The sequence below is a fragment of the Hesperophylax consimilis genome, chromosome 7 (assembly GCF_061612785.1).
Source record: "Hesperophylax consimilis isolate HC1 chromosome 7, BYU_Hcon_1.0, whole genome shotgun sequence".
Classification (NCBI taxonomy): domain Eukaryota; kingdom Metazoa; phylum Arthropoda; class Insecta; order Trichoptera; family Limnephilidae; genus Hesperophylax; species Hesperophylax consimilis.
Window position 1 is genome coordinate 13,648,962 of NC_142842.1, and position 18,876 is coordinate 13,667,837.

Genomic DNA, 18,876 nt, shown 5'->3' on the forward strand with positions numbered 1-18,876 from the left:
ATGTCAAAAGGTCATTGATGTGCAACAAAAACAAAGTCGGAGACAGAACCGATCCCTAAAATCAAATAAATGTTTTAAGTATTTCTACACTAATGAAGAGAACCACTATCAAGTAAGTTCTTGATGGTAGGCAAAATATACTGTTTAAGTTGTTTTCTCTATTGTAAATTTATGAAAAATGGCTTACAGGTTACATATTTTATAATACTACAGTTAAAATATTATAAAACATTTTTTTCAGAAAGAAATACTCTTCTGTAGAGGAAAATTTAAGTCAACAAGCGTCACATATAATAATGTTTATCCAAGGCAATATTGTGATGGTAATTTTTAGTTAATAGACACAATTGGAAAAATGTGGTCCCTAAAACTTCCTGATGATCTGGCAGCGCCTCCGCATGAAAACGCATTAAATTTTTTTTTTTCACCACAATTGATTTAAAAAATGTATTTATTTTTATAATCAACAACGGTTTTATACTAAGTGGCATTTTGCTAATGTAACGTATCGAATTTGCGGATACACTACTCAACGTAGGGTGTGTCGGCACAGTAGGTAAGTTGATACCTAATTAATTGCCAAACACCTTTCCACGTATCCGTGAAGTTTTACTTAGCCCAAGTGTTACACATTTTTTTGGCAGCACCCAGCGGTAAAGTTCACGAAATGGGAAGAGAAAAAGCTCTCATGCAGGTGGCGGGCGATTGATGGATGGAGCGGGCGTTTGGTTTGGTTTTTCCGAAAGCGGGGTCTAACGGCGGATTCCGAAACAGATAATACCTACACGATTTGACTAATGTTATTGCCCTATTGGCTTAGCGATACACGTATATGATTCATTGTTTGTTATGAATATTGATGGCGTCGAGGTCCGCATCCATTGCCCGTGTTTAGACACAAAGGCGCCCCGGGCCCGGGCAGGAAAGGCAGCTCCGAATTAATATATAGGTATATATATAACGGTACTCAATTGAGAATAATTAATGACCCATAATTCAATACAATACTTATCGCTAAGATGGCTGGGCTTTTATATAACAGTGAAATATTGCAGAAATCGTGAAACGCTTGGTGAGTTTTTCGACTGAGTTAACGGAAATAATTATTATTGTAAGATTGTTGGTTACTTACCGTTTACCATTTGTATTATAATTAATTCAGAAATTTAAAATTCAAAAACATTCCCTACCGAATTTCTTGCTTTGTCGACGATTTATTTTAAAAAGCCAAGGTATTTTTAAATTCATGATTTTGCAAATAAAGCATTTATTGTTTATCAATAATTATTTTTGTGTATTTAACACTGCTTCCCGGAAAGCGATTTTATCTATTAAAAAATGAATCCACGTAATCATTTAGTGAATTCAAAGATTAAAAATATACTTATCAGAGATTTTAATTTTATACTGAGCTGAAATTCATTGCTTTCACATATTTATTATGATTCGTAAGATTAATCTAAGACGTTTTGAGTTGAATTTAATATGATATTAAACTCAGGTATAACCTATTGACCCTTTTAGGTAATCGATAAAGGATCGAGAAATTATGTAATACCCAACGATTATCATCAAATTACCTCATAAAAAATTCAGGATAACTCACGGGATAATTACGTCATAAATTGATATAATATATGTCATTTACCCTTCGCCAAAAAATATGGCTCACAGTTTGTAGGCAAAGAAAATTATGGTATTTTTTCATGCTGTGTGCGGGTTAGTATGATGTTCTGAAAATAAAAATTATGTTTATTTTAAGTAATAAAATGGAATAATACTTACATCGCCAGAAGAATGTTCGTGAGGTGCAGCGGGTCCCGCGGGACCGGGGGGCCCGACGAGCCCGGGCCTGCCGTCGAGGCCAGGCTCGCCCTTGGGCCCCCTGGGGCCCTCGAGACCCGTGGGTCCCAAGTCCCCGCGTTCGCCTCGGTCTCCGCGGGGGCCCACTGCACCGCGCTCTCCGGTCGGTCCTGCTTGACCCTGGAAACACGAACAAACATTAGTTAAGATCAAAATGATGTCAAAATTTGCACGTTTATCTCATCTCTTTTTACTCTAAACTCGGCTCCAATCTTCTGTTAAATTTAGAAATTTTCCCATTTAAACAAAATTAATATTACAAATTCACTTTTCCTGTTTCATAATTTGAAAAAGTGGACTAGATCACCCTTTTAGGGTGAAAGCCAGAAACAAATATGGAAAGGTAAATCTGTCTGTGAGATACTTAAGAGAACTTTTGAAGGAAGATATTTGGCGTCTTGGAGGTATTTTTAGATAGAATAATCTTTTAAGGTGAGTTGAAAATATAAATGATCATTGGGTTTCTCAGACTTTGTCATTAAATAGACGTATTATAAAGGTATTCCTAGTGTACGATCTCAAACTATCTAAGTGCATATTCTCATGTAAGTGTTGGAGATAATTAAACAACGTAATCACATCTTTTAGACTTAGACGATAATCCAAATTTCCAAATTGCGATCTCTATAATCATAAAAAAACGCTATTTTGTTTGATAAATACACTTTTCTTTCAAAATATTGAGCAAAAGCGTGTAGTAAAGATGAAAAATAATTAATTGATTCCTCCATCTACCCGAATTTGTAGAAGTTAGGGAGAAAGAAAATTTCGTAAGTTTATTTTAAATCCAAAACATCATCGTGAAGGCTGTCATCATCCTGTTTCAGTACATGAATCTTCCTAGTCAAAACATCATCGTGAAGGCTGTCATCATACTGTTTCAGTACATGAATCTTCCCAGTCAAAACATCATCGTAAAGGCTGTCATCATACTGTTTCAGTACATGAATCTTCCTAGTCAAAACATCATTGTGAAGGCTGTCATCATACTGTTTCAGTACATGAATCTTCCTAGACAATACATAGACAGGCCTAGTACATTCACAAAAAGAAAAGAGAATCTCAGTTAATCATTCCATATCAAATTCAAATCAAAACGCTATTTATGGTGATTTCATATTCATATATTCCGAGAATCTCCTTGAACAATCAAACGTTTTGTACAAAAGATAAAAACAATATCTACTACTTTAAATATGAGCAATTATTAAGTAGAAAAAAATATTAAAAAATAAAACAAAGAGAAATTATTAGGTGGAGAAAAGTACCCAGATAATCATTTTCTTGGTACTCTCCTAAACAATGAAATGGTTTTGAGGCATTGTTCGGTATTTTAGACACAGCGAGATTATATTTATATCATGTGATTTGACATCAAAATAAAAAAGCTAACTCCGAATAAAGCATAAAAAATAACAATTTATCACACCCAATATAATTTGATACCTATGTTAGTATGATACGCTCTTTCCAAAAAGAGTTCGAAATAGAACAATAAAATCGTCGTGTGATAAAAATTTATGCTCATAATTTAAATTATTCAAAGGTACATTTTGATACATTGACGACGCAGAAAATAACAATAGTACGAAAAAAAATTTACTCGCTTTTTGGCGAAATCGACACAAAAAAGCAAATTATTAATCTTTTCGTTTTGACCAAACAAACAAAAAAAACACTAGAGTCAACAAAGCTAAAAAAAAGCTCAATTTTGAATCTGAACAGTGTTTGCCTGGAATTGTTTTAACAGTGATTTAGCTTCATTAATTATTTAAAATTTACAAGCGAAACGCGTGCTGTAAGGTCAGCGAAAATGATTTATTGTAATTTATTAAGGGTGGAAGCGAGGGGGATTGACGCAAGTCTGTAAACTTTAAACATTGGAATCGGGCTGTTTTGTATTCATTAAAGGCTACTGTCAACGGGCTCTTAAGAAATTTCACTCCGAAACTACTTGCTTTATGACTAAAGTAATACATTTATTACCTTCTATCAACTTACTTTAATTATTCAATTCGAAGGAACATGGCTACTGTATTATTAGGTAATACTTCAAAATAATAATGACAAATTAGCCAGCTTTTCTTACGGTAATTACTAGTTGTTTTTTTGTAATTTATTTCTAAGTTAATATTTTTATTCATGTAATATGTACTTAATGGTTATATTTATAACTTTTGCTTTCAGTGGCAATGAACAAATAAATAATTACGAATTTCAGAAATGTGGACTGAAAAGAAAATCTGGGGAAAAATGTTCGTCTTCATCCATCTTTTACCTAACAGTTACATTGAATTAATTGTTGTTAAATTTATTATATAAATCTTTTTAGTAATAATATTACCTAAATTGTGTACTGAAAAAGTTGTGGTAACTTGTAGCTTTATAGCATATATGTTTTAATTGTTTTTATTAGGGAGGTATTACTATAAATAGGTTATCACTGTCAACGACTTGGAATGTACTGTCGAAATAAAACGAATAAAAATACGTCGACCGCAAAACAAATGTAATTGAATAAAAAAAATTGTAATTAAAACGGATTTTTACAAATAAATAAAAATAGTAAATAATTTAGTAAGTTATTTTTCAAATATTTTTTTCGACGTATTTGTAAAAATCATTAAATTTGTGGCTCGTCGTAATTTAAAATAAAAAAAATGTTTTTGACTACTTTAAGTTTATTTAAACTCCACCCTTCGCTCATCAGGAGAATTAAAAAAACGTATCAGTAAATGTAAATAAGTTTTTATTTTAAATATTCTTCTGACGAAGGAAGGGTTTTTCCGAAACCGGTGAAGTTTAAATATATTAAAGTGGTTAAAAATAAATTTATGTGTCTTTTTGAATTTTTTTTCGAATTTATTTTAAAACAACAATATTTAGAGTTTTTCTAGAATTCTGGACCAAAATACTTCGGTTAGGTCTTTTGGACAAACATGCGGTAGTTGACCCTTTTTTATATTTAATTATTACCTCATTTAACTTAATTACGGATTGACTAAATTACATCAATGTCATTGCGCCAACACGGCAGTTTGTTTTCTCAGATTTTTTCCATGTACGTGTTACCCGAATCATAAGACAATGTCTGTTTTTAGTTATTTTCCCGTATTATTACGGAAATACTATCTTAATTGATATTAAAATTATTTATTTACTAACGAACCGTGTCCAATTACAACACATTGTATATTACATGAAGTTAATAAAGTATAAATGTTATAATACAGGATAATAAAAAACAAAGAGCTATGACAAAAATTGGACACGAAAACAATAATGTTGTAGCCGAAAACGTGTTTTTTTTTTCGATAATCACGGCCAAACTGAAATTTCCTGAAAAACTTCTTACAAAAATACGAATTAAAAAAAAAACATTTTGGACTAAATAACATCAATTGTGTTGAAATTTTTAAACTTAGCACTCTATCACTCTCAAAAGTCACGAGCCGTCGCTAGACAGGAACAAGGTTTTGATGAGTTCACTACTTCTGTCACATCAGTACAAAATATTTCCTGCATAATTACTGAAAAAAATCATTAAGACTGACACCACAAAATTCGAGGTCCTCACTTGAGTTGACAAGTCTTGCCATTCTGGACATTGGTGAATGATATTCATAATTTGTGGAATGTTGATTGAGGAAAAGCAAATCATTATTTCTGAATCTACGGTAAGGAACATTGAAAGAGACGAGTTGCAAGTTGCAGTTGTAGATGAGTAAATCATACTGTAATAATTTTGAAGATGTAAATGAGACCAATGTCCTTCGTAAGTTTTTCTTAAGAAGAAAAATATAATTTTAATTCAAGTTCATCGTATGAGTAATCGCCTCATATATCCATAATATAGGCAATAACGTGGGTATTCAATATACTCGTATATATATTTGTGCTGTCAGTAAGTATCTAAAAATAAAAACTAATTAATTTGCTTTTTGTTGATAAGTAATACTACTTCTTTAAGAATGAATATTTTCAAAGTTTCAAAATTTTACGACGTCCTGAAGACATCTTGAAACGGAGACGGAAAATTTTGGTAATTTGTGTAATTAAATTTACTTTGCAACGAAGGAGGTTACTGTTGGGAGTTTCTAGAAAATGTTTCTGCGAACAACCGTTGCATGTTATTTATGCTCAATGTATATACCTATTCTATATAAATACAGCGGTCATTGAAAAGCACTCTTAAAGTCATTCAGATTTCCTTTGAAATTGTAGTATAAAGCAATTATGTTCTGGCATACGTAGGTTTTCTGTATTCAATATCTAACGGATTAAATGATTTTAATGGAAAATGTTATTTAGTAGTTTAATAAATATATAAATCATTCAAACTTATTATTAAGAAAACTACGTCTATTTGAATGGTCTCTACAAAAAAACCTTTCGAAATATTCTTTACAAACGAAGAATTCATCATTTAGGACCCTTCAAATAATATACTGAGATGCCTAAAAATATATATATATACGTACGAGTGGATAGAGTATCAATGTTAAATATTGAATTGGATTTCGTTCATTAGGTTGAATCAAATTCCCAAATTAAATTCAAATTTGAAAAATATATTCTCCTTGTTGGTGTTTATTCAAAATGCAAATAGAGAAACTCTCATTATTGTGCAAAATCAATTTCAGATAATTAAGTTACGTTTCAGTTGGCAAGTGAACACCAAAAATAAACACAGTTCCCTTTTAGTAAAACTGGCAAAACAATAAGTTATATATTTTTAACATGGATATACACAAAAACAAATTAAATAAGCTTTGAATTTTATCCATTTGTGTCATAAAGATTACCTAATATCTACTGGTAGTTACAATAGAGAAAGGTTTTAGAACTTTGTGATCTATTTTCATGTAAATTTGTGTGACGATTTAGTTTCACGTCGGAAATTTTCCGTGTATTACGGTTTTTAAATTAACATCATGGTTTTTTGGATTTTTAACAATGCTAGCGAATGTTTGTTGAAATGAAATTTAAACACTGGGCACACGCATGTCTAGTGTCTAGCTGTATTAATGTCCACTACGCCTAACTAGATAATTTATTTTGTGGCAGGTAATTGGACATGCGAGGTTAAGTTAGTTAAAATTCATGTTTAACTTTTACCCTTTGCTGGATCGAGATATTCGCGATGTCCCATATTAAAGCTATATCGATTTATAATTCACTCCAGGCTAGAGTGACTCTATGGAGAGAATCCAATGTTTAACCATTTAAATTTAAAAAAAAAACTCTCTTTTGCTTCCAATTTATCACAATTCTTTGGAATCTAATTTAATTTTGGTTTCATATGTTTATGTTTGAGGTGCTAAGCGGAAGAAAACGAAGATAAATGAAGATGAAGAAAAAATTATACGCAAATCCCTTACTAATAAACGTGTTTTAAATTTTACACAACTAATAAACAACCATTTACCCTGCAATGATGGTTTTTTATCAGTTGGGTTTAATTTAAAACACGTTTATTAGTAAGGCCCTATTCTTAATTCTGAGTTAGCTCATATCATTTGTGTGTTAGATCTGGCTGGCGACAGGACTTTTAGGATAGGACAACTAGGACTTTTCGATATATTAGACTTCTTATCGGTAGAAATCTATTGTTCTAATAATTGGAATGGTTCTAATACTCAGGTAAAATTGTAATACATATTCAGAGATACTGGAAGGTTGCGGATGTATTTTTCGAATTTCAAAATAGAAGTTTTTTAGGATCGTAATATGTTTTTTGAAAGTTACCCGGTTTTTTATGTGAACAAAATAATATTATTTTACGATGAAAAATTTCTCGTAGATATGTCAAGAAGTCATTTACAATACATATTGTCATCATATGTTAATTATGATAGCACTGGGTTGGTGTGAAGTTTAGTATTAGATGCTAGTTATGTTCCTTCACAGTATAACATTATAACAATAAATTCAGATAGTCCCAGAGGAAAAACGTACTTGTGCCAGCAGAGGAACCCACCGAAATCACAATAGTTCAGTTCAGCAAAAACAAACCCCAGGAATGGTCCAGTGCTCAAAAGGGAAGTTGCATATTGAGGATGTAATTTGAATGCCTCAATTTAAGAATAGACTCCAAAATTCTTTAAATCTGTACGATAATTCGAGCAAACTCCAAGAAAATCGCGTGTTCACAGAAACGTCGGTGTATCAAGAATAGATTGAACTTGTACATCAAAGTTCTACATAATGCATATTATACATAACCCTGATATATTAATGTTGATTCACTTTTATGTTCCTACTATTAAATCAAGGTTCCCTATTATGAATTATTGTATTGATTGTTCTACGGTTTCAGGCAACAATTCTGTCATAAATAGATTACACACCATTGCTAACTTTTTTGCTAATTTCGCTGATGTTTTGTTATAAAGCTGTAATTATCAAACACTTAAGCAGTGGATATTTCAACGAGTTCACTAAATAACAGTTTTATTTTAGTTTCTGTTTTCGTTTTCTTCTTCATTGATTTAATTTACTTTACATTAAGGTACATATTTTTTTCTTTTGTTTTGTTTAATTATATCTCATAACTATTCCTTTTATTCTCGTTTCTGTACCTTACATTAATTATTTAGGTGTGTGTATATTTCAGTGGTGCCGTTAATTATAAATCAATAAATACGTACAATGATTCCGGGATTTCATAGATAGAGAGACCTTACTTGAAAACGGTTTTCTATAGTGAGACCTTACTAGATATCATAGATCTTACTAGACAACGGTTGTACCTACGGTAAGACCGGGTTTGCATAGTTAGGGAGACCTTATTTGAATACGGTTATTTATAATGAGACCTTACTAGATCTCGCAGATCTTACTAGATAACGGTTGTACCTACGGTAAGACAGGGATTCGCTAGATTTTAGTTGTTCACTGTTGTACTTACATTGGGAAAGTTGTACTCCCAATGAGACCAGGATACTATATATATATATAGTATCACTAAAATTGTTACCTACTGTAAGATCGGAATTAAATAGATTTTAGTTGATCAGAGTTGTATCTTTACAGTGATACAGTAGTTGTACTTGCAGTGAGGTCAGAATACAATAGACACATAAAACAATAGATATTCTTAAAGTGAGACAGTGGTACTTGCAGTAGAATTGAGCATCTATAGATTAATAAATCTTACTTGATCACAGTTGTACCTACATTGAGACTGTTGTGCTTTCCGTGAGACCGGGATTCAATAATTTTTACTTGATCATAGTTGAGAATACATTGGAGTAGAAACTGCTTGCAGGAAAATCTATATCATAAATACATTTGATCACAGTTATACTTGTGGTAAGACTGGTATTCAATTGATTCAGTTGAACTTACCGTGAGACCGGGAGCGCCTGTCTTGCCGTCCACGCCGGGAGGTCCAGGGGGTCCTTGCAGGGTTTCGGGCATGGTGAAGGATTGCAGGAGCTGGGTCATGTTGCAGGCACACTTTCCGGGAGGTCCGTAGCCCTCGCCCAGGATTTCCTGAAATATTATAATATTAAACGAATATGTTATTACAGTATTAATTAAGATAAATAACTGTTTAAAAAGTGTTTTGTTTGTAATCTATCGTTAGTATGTAAGTAACACGGAGACACTCATGGCATAGCGGGTGAAATATATACCAAAAGTTTTATCAAAAATAAATGTTCGTTTTTAGTATTTGATCAGTTAACATTATTTAAAGATAGCTAACTTTTGAAGAGGTCAAAAATATTTCTCCCATAATAATGATTACAAAAAAAACGTAACAAAATGGAACAAAGTAGATAGCGAAATTTTTTTTTAAATTGATTCTTTTGTGCTGATATTTTTAACTTTTCCTGATAATGATTCAGCGTCAGAAGTTCTTACGTTCTTAGTACTGCTAAGAACGTAAGAACAAGTATCGTAACAAAATTATAAAATTTAAAGTTCCAGGAAATTAATACACAGACACTTACTTCAAACTCACTACTTTAAAAAGTAACTAAGTAGTTCAACTAAGCTAACATTTTCACAAAATGAATCAGGCACGAGGGTCGAATTGAACCTTTTTATACTTATTATACTATCAAAGATACAAAAAATAAATACATTTTTCGAAACAAAAACACATAAAAAGTGATAAATGGCGAAATTTAATTAAATAAATGTTTGATTATTTTTTTTATTTATTTTTTTTTAATTCCTTTATTTTTCCCAATTTTTACATTAATTACATACAATATTATATAAATCAATAAGAATAATGGGAACCCACTAAGGCGCAGCCTGTGCGTGGGTAATATATTTAAGTTATTATTTTATTGTACCTAGAAATAAACAAATTGTGGGCATATAAAATAAAAACAAGATTACATTTTGTATAAGCGTTTTGTATAAAAAGTGTTTATAATAGTGTATAGTGAAGTTATAAGTGTTTATTGTAATATATGTAATATATGGTGAATATTTTATGAGAAACATAAATTGATACAAATTAAATAAAAAAAGTTTCAACTGCTGTGTCGAAAAGCCATAATTTTAATTCTTTTAAATATTGAGGAAGTTTAGTTATCACTTGAATATTTTTCGGTAAAAGATTGAAAGTACGAAGTCCAATGAAACTGCAGTGTGTTTGCATTTGTTTTGTGTTCGTTTGGGGAGTATAAAATACATTATTATTTCTAATGTTGGTTCTGTTTTCATTTATTTCGAATTTATTTTTGTTTTTAAAGATGTATTTCATAGTTTGCAAAATAAATAGTTTACGGAGACAGAATAGTTTAGATTCTTTGTATAACTCATCCGTTGAAAATGTTCTTTTCCGACTATACATAACTTTGATGATATAATTTTGAATTATTTGTAAAGGTTTGATATGTGCATTAAGCGCACCGCCCCATCCTATTATTCCGTATATGAGTGAAGATTGCACCAAAGAAAAATAAATAATTTTCAGTTTTTCAACATTGAGCACTTCTTTTAGTCTATGTGTATGTAAGATATCTTAATTTACAGACGGTATTATTAATTTGTGACTGCCAATTTAATTTTGTATCAATAACAATACCTAAATATTTAATCTTTTCAACTTTTCCGAGTTCAAAGCAAGATGAGCATATTTCTTGATTACAGTTAACGTTATGTATTCGAATTTTAAGGTCATTAGGGGGTTTATTTTTACTATTTTTAGAAAAGGTTAGGTAAAATGTTTTATTATAGTTTAAGAAGAGTCTATTACTTTCTAGCCATGATGAGACATATGTAATACATTTTGTTGCCTTCAAAAAAGTTTCAGGCCAGGATTTTCCATTCACTATTATTACTGTATCATCTGCGTAAGATATAATTTTACCAGGGATTATAACATCACATAAATCGTTTATGTATATTAGAAAGAGAATTGGGCCAAGCACAGTTCCCTGTGGTACTCCATTTTTTATTCCTGTTTCAGTACTATAAAAATCCCCTATTTTTGTTTTTTGTTTTCTGTCTTTGAGATAGCTAGTAAGAATTTTTAGTGTATCATTTTTTAAACCTATTTGATTCATTTTTTTAATAAGTAGATTGTGATTTACCGTATCAAAAGCTTTTTTAAGTCTAGGAATATAGCTAAACTCTTTTTATTTTGATCAACAGATGTGTATAATTTTTTAGTCAGATCGAATATTGCATCTTCAGTGCTTAGTTTTGTTCTGAAGCCATATTGATTTTGGGACAGAATTTTGTTTTATTCTAGGTAATTCATTATTCTATTTTTGATACATTTTTCAAATATTTTTGAGAGGTTTGAGACCAAGGAAATAGGTCTGTAGTTGTCTAATATGTGCGTTTCTCCTGATTTGTGAATTGGTATTATGATAGAGGTTTTTAATTGTTCGGGAAAATGTCCCTCTTTTAAGGATATATTAAAAATATGTAGCAATGGAGTTAAAATGTAATGTTTTATTTTTTTTAGTGTGTTACCTGATAAACCATCAATTCCTGTAGAATTTGTTGATTTTAGACCGTCAATGTGTTTATCAATTTCATCTGTTGTGATGGGTGAAAAATATTCTAAGGAGTTAATTGAATCGTTAGTTGAGTCTAAGTGTAAAGATGAGTCTACGGGTATTGTATTATCAATTTTGCTAGAAAATTCAAGTATTTGATCTACTACATTTGTAAAAAAGTTGTTAAAGTTTTCTGCAATAGTCGATTTGTCAGTTATAATATTTTCATTTATTATAATCTCATTGACATCGGTTGATACTTTTTTTTTTTGTTCGTGATTTCATTAATAATATTCCATGTTTTTTTGGTATCATTTTTTGCACTATCAATTTTTTCACAATAATACTTCTTTTTGCAATTTCTTATTAACCTATTTAGTAAATTTCTGTACATTAAATATTTCGTTTTCATGAAAGGCATAATTCTTGTGTTATTTTTTTGACAGGCTTTTTGATAATTTAACATCTCTTTGTATAATTTATCTCTTTGTTTGATAGAGACTATTAGTCCTACAGTGATCCAAGGCTTAATTTTTTTATAATTTCTCTTAGTGATGACAATTTTATTTGTACTCTTGGAAATATAAGCTTCTAGAGTTTTATAAAATAATTCTAATGCTGAATTTGGGTTAGCTATTGATAGTATGTTGTCCCATTTTTCTGAATGAAGTAAATTGTTTAATGTGTTGTAATTAATTTAATTTATTTCAACAGTGTTAGAGTATTCTTTTGAATTTGTGGTTAACGGCCCTCGCTACTAAATGTTTCTAGCGCGAATTCGAATATCTAACTCGCTGCACCTGGCAGCTGGCCGGTGCGTTCCATTCAATACAAGACACGCACAGAGCAAAACAAATTATTATTAATTAAAGATATTGTGATTATGAAAATTATGTTAAAATATATTTTAGAATGTAATGCAATATTACAATAGCTTGATTCATGGAGGAGGTTCTCAGTAACAACATTTAATATAACTTTTTATTTGGATTTTTTTTGTTGATAAATACAATTATAAAGAGTTACAAAAGGCTTCCCTTTGTTCCAGCCTGGTTTCTCAGTGCGGCGGGGCACTGTTAATACTAAATTGTATAGTTTAATTTGAGGTCACGGGTTCAAAAGCCGGCGAGGACAAAACAAATTTAATTTAATTTATATAAGTATGTCATATTATAGAATTAAAATAAATTTTATATAGTTACATATAATGAATCTGTACCTCGTTCAAAAGTGGAAGATACGTTCAGTATCACCCTGGTGAGAGACCATAATTCAGGATTGAAAGTTGCTTGAGAACGGCGTAGATATGTTTAGTGACTAGATCTGAATAGCCTGGAACTTTCCAACCCCCCATCTTCCCTATCTCTAAAAATGTAGACCACATACATAAGGAATATAAATGAAATTTCTTTTGAGGACACTTCAATGAAAATGTTATTGATCTTCTTAAAAATTCTTACATGTTTTGGTTTTAGCTGAAACCAATTTTACTTTACTTCTTTTCGGTATTATGCACTTTGAATTACTCAGGATTTATAATAGGCATGCAGCGATTATGTCCAGGATCAATTAATTCGGGTAGCATGCAAAAATTGTAAAAGCGATTCAGCTGTTCAACCATATTAGTCTGCCGAAATTCGTCATCCCGTAAATTTTTTTCGATTTTTATCCGAGTTCAGTCCATACAACAAATATACAAATAGCTTTTTTTGTTACATGTAATTGGCCCTGAACCTGGTAAAACCAATCGTGAGATGTATTTACCAGAATTTCTCCATTTTTGCTAACATAATTTTTTTGGATTTTACTGCTTCTTATATGAGCATGCTGCGTGCTGCGAAAGGACATTTAATTTCAATCACGGTGTATTCAGAAGAAATTCCATCTGGTGTCGCACCCATATACGGATACTCTTCATGTATGAAAAGACCACACTTTTCTATGGTAATGCTTTCTAGTTCTGCAAGCTCCTTCAGGACATTGTATTCATGTTTGACTTTGACTTTGGACGATACCCTCAACACTACATCACTTGTTCCTGTATTCTCTCTGAAACCAAACTGATTGCTAGAGAGTATATTATATGTTTCTAAGAATGATACCAATCTCGACATAGCTAATCTCTCTATTACTTTTGAAAGAGTATTGAGTAAGAATATAGGTCTGTAATTATTAACATCTAGACGATCTCCATATTTAAAAAGGGGAATTACTTTAGCTTTCTTACAATGAGAAGGGAACATCCCACTCTCGAAGCTAATACAGTGTTTTCCAATAAGAGGTGTTATTTTGAATAGCCCGCTATTTCGGTAGATGTTACTTTTGAAGCTGTCATTTTTTTACATTTGACAAGTAGAAACAACGCCATTAATAAAATGGAACGATACACGCTTCAACAACGCATTGAACTTATTAAAATTCACTTGAGTGAATCAAATGCAAATCATTTTGAGTGATGAGGCCCATTTCCACCTCGGTGGCTTCGTCAACACGCAAAATCGTCGCATCTGAGGCTCGAAAAACCCAAGAGTTATTGTTAAAAAGCCTCTTTACACTCAACGTGTGACTGTTTGGTGCGGTTTATGGTCCGGCGGAGTCATTGGACCTTACTTTTTTGAAAATGAGGCTGGAGCAACAGAATGGACAACAGTGAATGGACTGCGCTACCGAAAAAAAATGAATGATGTTTTAAGGCCGGAATCGGATGGTATTAATCTGGACAACGTTTACTTTCAACAAGACGGCGCTACGTGCCACACAAGCAACGAAACCATTGATATTTTACGATTAAATATCAAAATTACACCTCTTATTGGAAAACTCCTGTATTTACAAGGTGAGATATGAGACAAGCTAATTCGGATACATGCATTTTATACACCATAACACTTAAAGAATCAATACCGCACGAGAAAGACATTTTTAAATCATTTATCACATTTGTGACTTCAGAAATGCTAGTTGGTTTAAAATAAAAATTGTCCCCTGTAACGTGAAGTTCAGATTTAAAATCATTCACCAGACACATCTCAATAGTTTTATTAGCACTGCACAAATTACTAGCGAAGCTTGGACCAATGTCACTGAAGAAGTAATTTATATGATTAGTAATTATATTTGGACTCTCTTCTATTGAAGTAATAATACTATTAATTTTCAATTTTTTAAGGTAGTTTGTTTCTTTAGTTGTTTAGTGACTAGATCTGAATAGCCAGGAACTTTCCAACCCTCCTTTTCCCTATTTCTAAAAATGTGGACTACATACATTAGGAATATAAATGAAATTTCTTCTGAAGACACTTCAATGAAATAAAATGTTATTGATTTCTTCGAAACAATTCCTTTTTACATGTTTTGGTTTTAGCTGAAACCAATTTTACTTTGTTTCTTTTCGCTATTATGCACTTTTCTAAATACTCAGGATTTCTAATAGGCATGCAGCGATTGTGTCGAGGATCAATTAATTCGGGTAGCATGCAAAAATTGTAAAAGCGTTTCTTGACATTATCAAGCTCGAAGTCATATTGGGTACGTAATTATTGTCGCCAGTATCCCGTTTGCAAAAGTATGCCCGTTCCTTGCATAGTGAGTGGTCTCCAAATACATGTTTTGGACCATTCAATATATCCAAATAAAACTGTTTTATTTTTCCTAATTCAAAGTCTTCCGGTACGTTATTGCACAACGTACAGCCGTTCTCAGGCGTAAAATACGGCTTGACACAATCTTCCTCAATGCTAAGGGATACTTCTAACAGTGATTTAAGTTTTTTGCAATAATTTCGAAGTAAGTGATTTCGGCATTCGATCTTTTCGACTGAAACATTTTTATACGATGTGCTTCTTTTATTTTATTGTAAGTGCTGGAATATTTTATATACTTTTATATTTTAAAAACATCAAATTGTTTATTACTATATTTATTATAAACCCGAAAAAAAGTTAACAATAAATTAATTCTTAATAATATGAAATTGTTTATTACCTAGAAACCCGAAAAAATGTTAACAATATATTAATTCTTAATAATATTAAATTGTTTATTACCTAGATACCCAAAAAAATGTTAACAATAAATTGATTCTTAATAATACTATTTGACACTACACAGCTTCGACGGAAACGCACAGATGAAACATAAAAAAAGGCGACACACTATTATAGTCCCTACGCGCAACGCATAGAGTGGAATATTGTTGAAACGTCTCATGGAAGTGTAATAATTACGCGGAATTTCGAACTTTGAAAAAATATTGACACGACGGACCGTAGAAAGCGTGCATTCACGGCCACCTCATAGAGCCGAATGAGTAGGAGAATTCTTTGATGTTCATTATATAGTATTTAACGAAAATAAATTGTTAGTAAAAACATATATCTCGACAGAAAAATGTATTTATGATAGCCTAGCGTGGCTACATTATCGATATTTTGACGATTAATAACTTAGATTGTCGTTTGAATCTGACAATTCATGATTCTTCATACAACGATTGAGATCGCTAGTAAGGAAGGCCCTTAAGATGTTGTGTCCGTAGAATGTTGGGTAGTGGTCAGTAATGTTTGTTTTTAGAGTTGAAGATTTAGTTATAATGTGTTTGTGTGTTTTGATAAATATGTGATCTAGAGTCGTGGAATTATTTAGATTTTCTCTTGTTGGTGAGTTTATGTATGATTGATATCCTGCATAAGACAAACAATCTAAGTATTCATTTGTACATTTTGTTCTTTTGTTGTTTTCATTAATGTTTATATTAATATCACCAGTTAATATTGAAAAGTTAAAGTTATTTCTGTTTGTCATTTTTATAAGTGAATTAAGTTCATTATTGAATAGAGATTCATTTAAGGAAGGTGATCTATAGATAGCTAATAGCAAATAAGTGCAATTACTATGGGTAAATGTTAATTTTATTGCGTTAGCTGTTTTAAAGTCTAGAATTTCGAAGGCAGGTTTTTTAAGACAATTTTTTATAAATAAAGTGATTCCATCGTGACCAGTATGTTTACATTCGGATGAAATAGTTACATATCCTGGCAAGTTATAGGGAATTACTTCTTTCATTTGCGTTTCTGTTAAAATGACAATACTAGGAGAAAAATCAAGACTATCGAGAAGAATACAAAGCTCATCAAAGTGCCTTCTTAAGCTTCTAATATTCATATTAAGAATTGAAAAGTTGACGTCCTTAAAGTGATTATTTAGTTCACTAGTGTTTTTACAAATGTAATTTTCATACAAAAAATTTTCATCAGACATTTTGATGGATATAAGTAATTTTCACATGCAATGCGGTTAGATGGTCCTTTATTCTGAAGGGATGTCATTCGGCTGCCTTATATGGATGATTGGAGCTGTTTCATCTTTTCTCATCATAACGTTACCGTTTTTCGCCCAGATGAATTTGTAGCCGAGTCTTGAGGATTTCGCCAGAAACAGGATGTGTTTATTTAGTTGCGTTAATTGTTCGTTTATGAAAATTTTGTTATCTTCCGGAAAATTTATATTTTTAGTGTACAAGACACCATATTTTCTTTTTTGGTCGATGATTTTGTCTTTTGTTTCTTTGTTTTGGAATAATACAATTAAGGCTGGATATTTGTTTAAAGGGTTTCTGTTTCTGATACGATATATATTTGTTATTTTTGATGATTCCATTTCGCATTTGATGGTTTCCATAATATTATTGACTATTTTTGGTAAGTTTTCATTTTCTTTAAAAGGAATACCTTGTATCTCAATGTTATTTTATTTGTGTAATTGTTCCAGTTTGTTTATTTGCTGTTTTATTTCGTTGTTTTCTGATTGCAGTTGTTTGATCAGTGTATCTTTCTTTTTATTATTTTCTTCATATTCATCAATTTTATTGCAACAAAATTCTAGAGATTTCTTAAGATCTCTTAGTTCATTTTTAATTTGTTCTCTAAAAGATTTCATCAATTGTTCCGATAAATCTTCAAACTTTTTTTCCATGAATTTAAATATTTTATTTGTGTTGTAGTCATCATCAGAGTCGCTAGATGGTGTTTTTTTGGTGGTTTTCTTTAGCTTGCTCATTTTAATGTATTTGATGAAATTCACTAGATGGCGTTACACTTATATTATTATAGTTTTTGATTATTATTTTTTCTTTTATTTAAAAAAAAGTTGCTTTAAGCAGGGAGCGAACTCAGCTCCTCCGCGACAATAGTGATAATATTATTGTTTCTAATAATCTGAAGGTAGCGCTCATATATATGATATTTGTATTTGCACCACGGATTAGCAGTAGGTACAATATATTCCTATATAGTATCTCAGCTTTTTAGTTTGTTCACGTTTCATTAAACTAACACGACTCTTATAAATGATAGACAAATATTATGATGTTGAAACGCGTCGGGAGTTCGGCAAATGTCTAATATCGATGTTGGATTCTGGAGTAAGTAAATATTGATTTTAGACAATTTGTGAGACCTGTTCACATTACAAATTATACATGCGCGAGAAATATACATTTTAAGGCTAAATATTTTCATAAATTCATGAAATTATGGTACGTATCTACGTTTTCTATTTATAATTGCAAGTAATATTTATGTCAAAAATAAATTTGACCACAATGACGTTTCTTGTCGGAATAATAAAAAAAAATGTGAATTTTGTCCCTAGAAAAACAAATGCAAAGCCGAATGGATCTCAAAATCCCACTAACAACTAAACTTATGAAGCGGTGCTTTAAATCTTTTCTAATTTATGATGATGAATTACGCAACAGGTAAATGGTTCTAACATATAGTCATTAAAAACAAGAAGTTATTATTCCATTTACTATGTATTATTGTTACAATCAATATAAATAAAAATGTTAATATTCGTTTCTCTAAAAATGTTAAATCTCCGAAAGTTCTTCCCCGATTGCTCGGAAATTTTGACACAAATTTGCATTCAAATACGCGTGTTTATATCAATTTGTACTTATATTATATATATGTACCTATTGCAGGTAAAAACATACTTTTTGTCACTTTGTCAGGTAAAAACATCGCCATCTGTTGCAGGA

At 31.1% G+C, this 18,876-nt stretch overlaps 1 protein-coding gene across 11 annotated transcripts in view; it reads right to left on the bottom strand.

Moving 5' to 3' along the window:
* Nucleotides 1-18,876, bottom strand: part of Mp (collagen XV/XVIII-type protein multiplexin) — an 895,293-nt gene that overhangs the window by 146,928 nt on the left and 729,489 nt on the right. For all 11 annotated transcript variants that reach the window (XM_089633234.1, XM_089633232.1, XM_089633230.1 and 8 more), the window contains 2 exons: nucleotides 9,214-9,360; nucleotides 1,786-1,983 (listed from right to left, as the gene is read on the bottom strand). In XM_089633234.1, coding sequence (XP_089489360.1) covers nucleotides 1,786-1,983; nucleotides 9,214-9,360 — 345 coding nt within the window. The remainder of the gene's footprint in view (nucleotides 1-1,785; nucleotides 1,984-9,213; nucleotides 9,361-18,876) is intronic.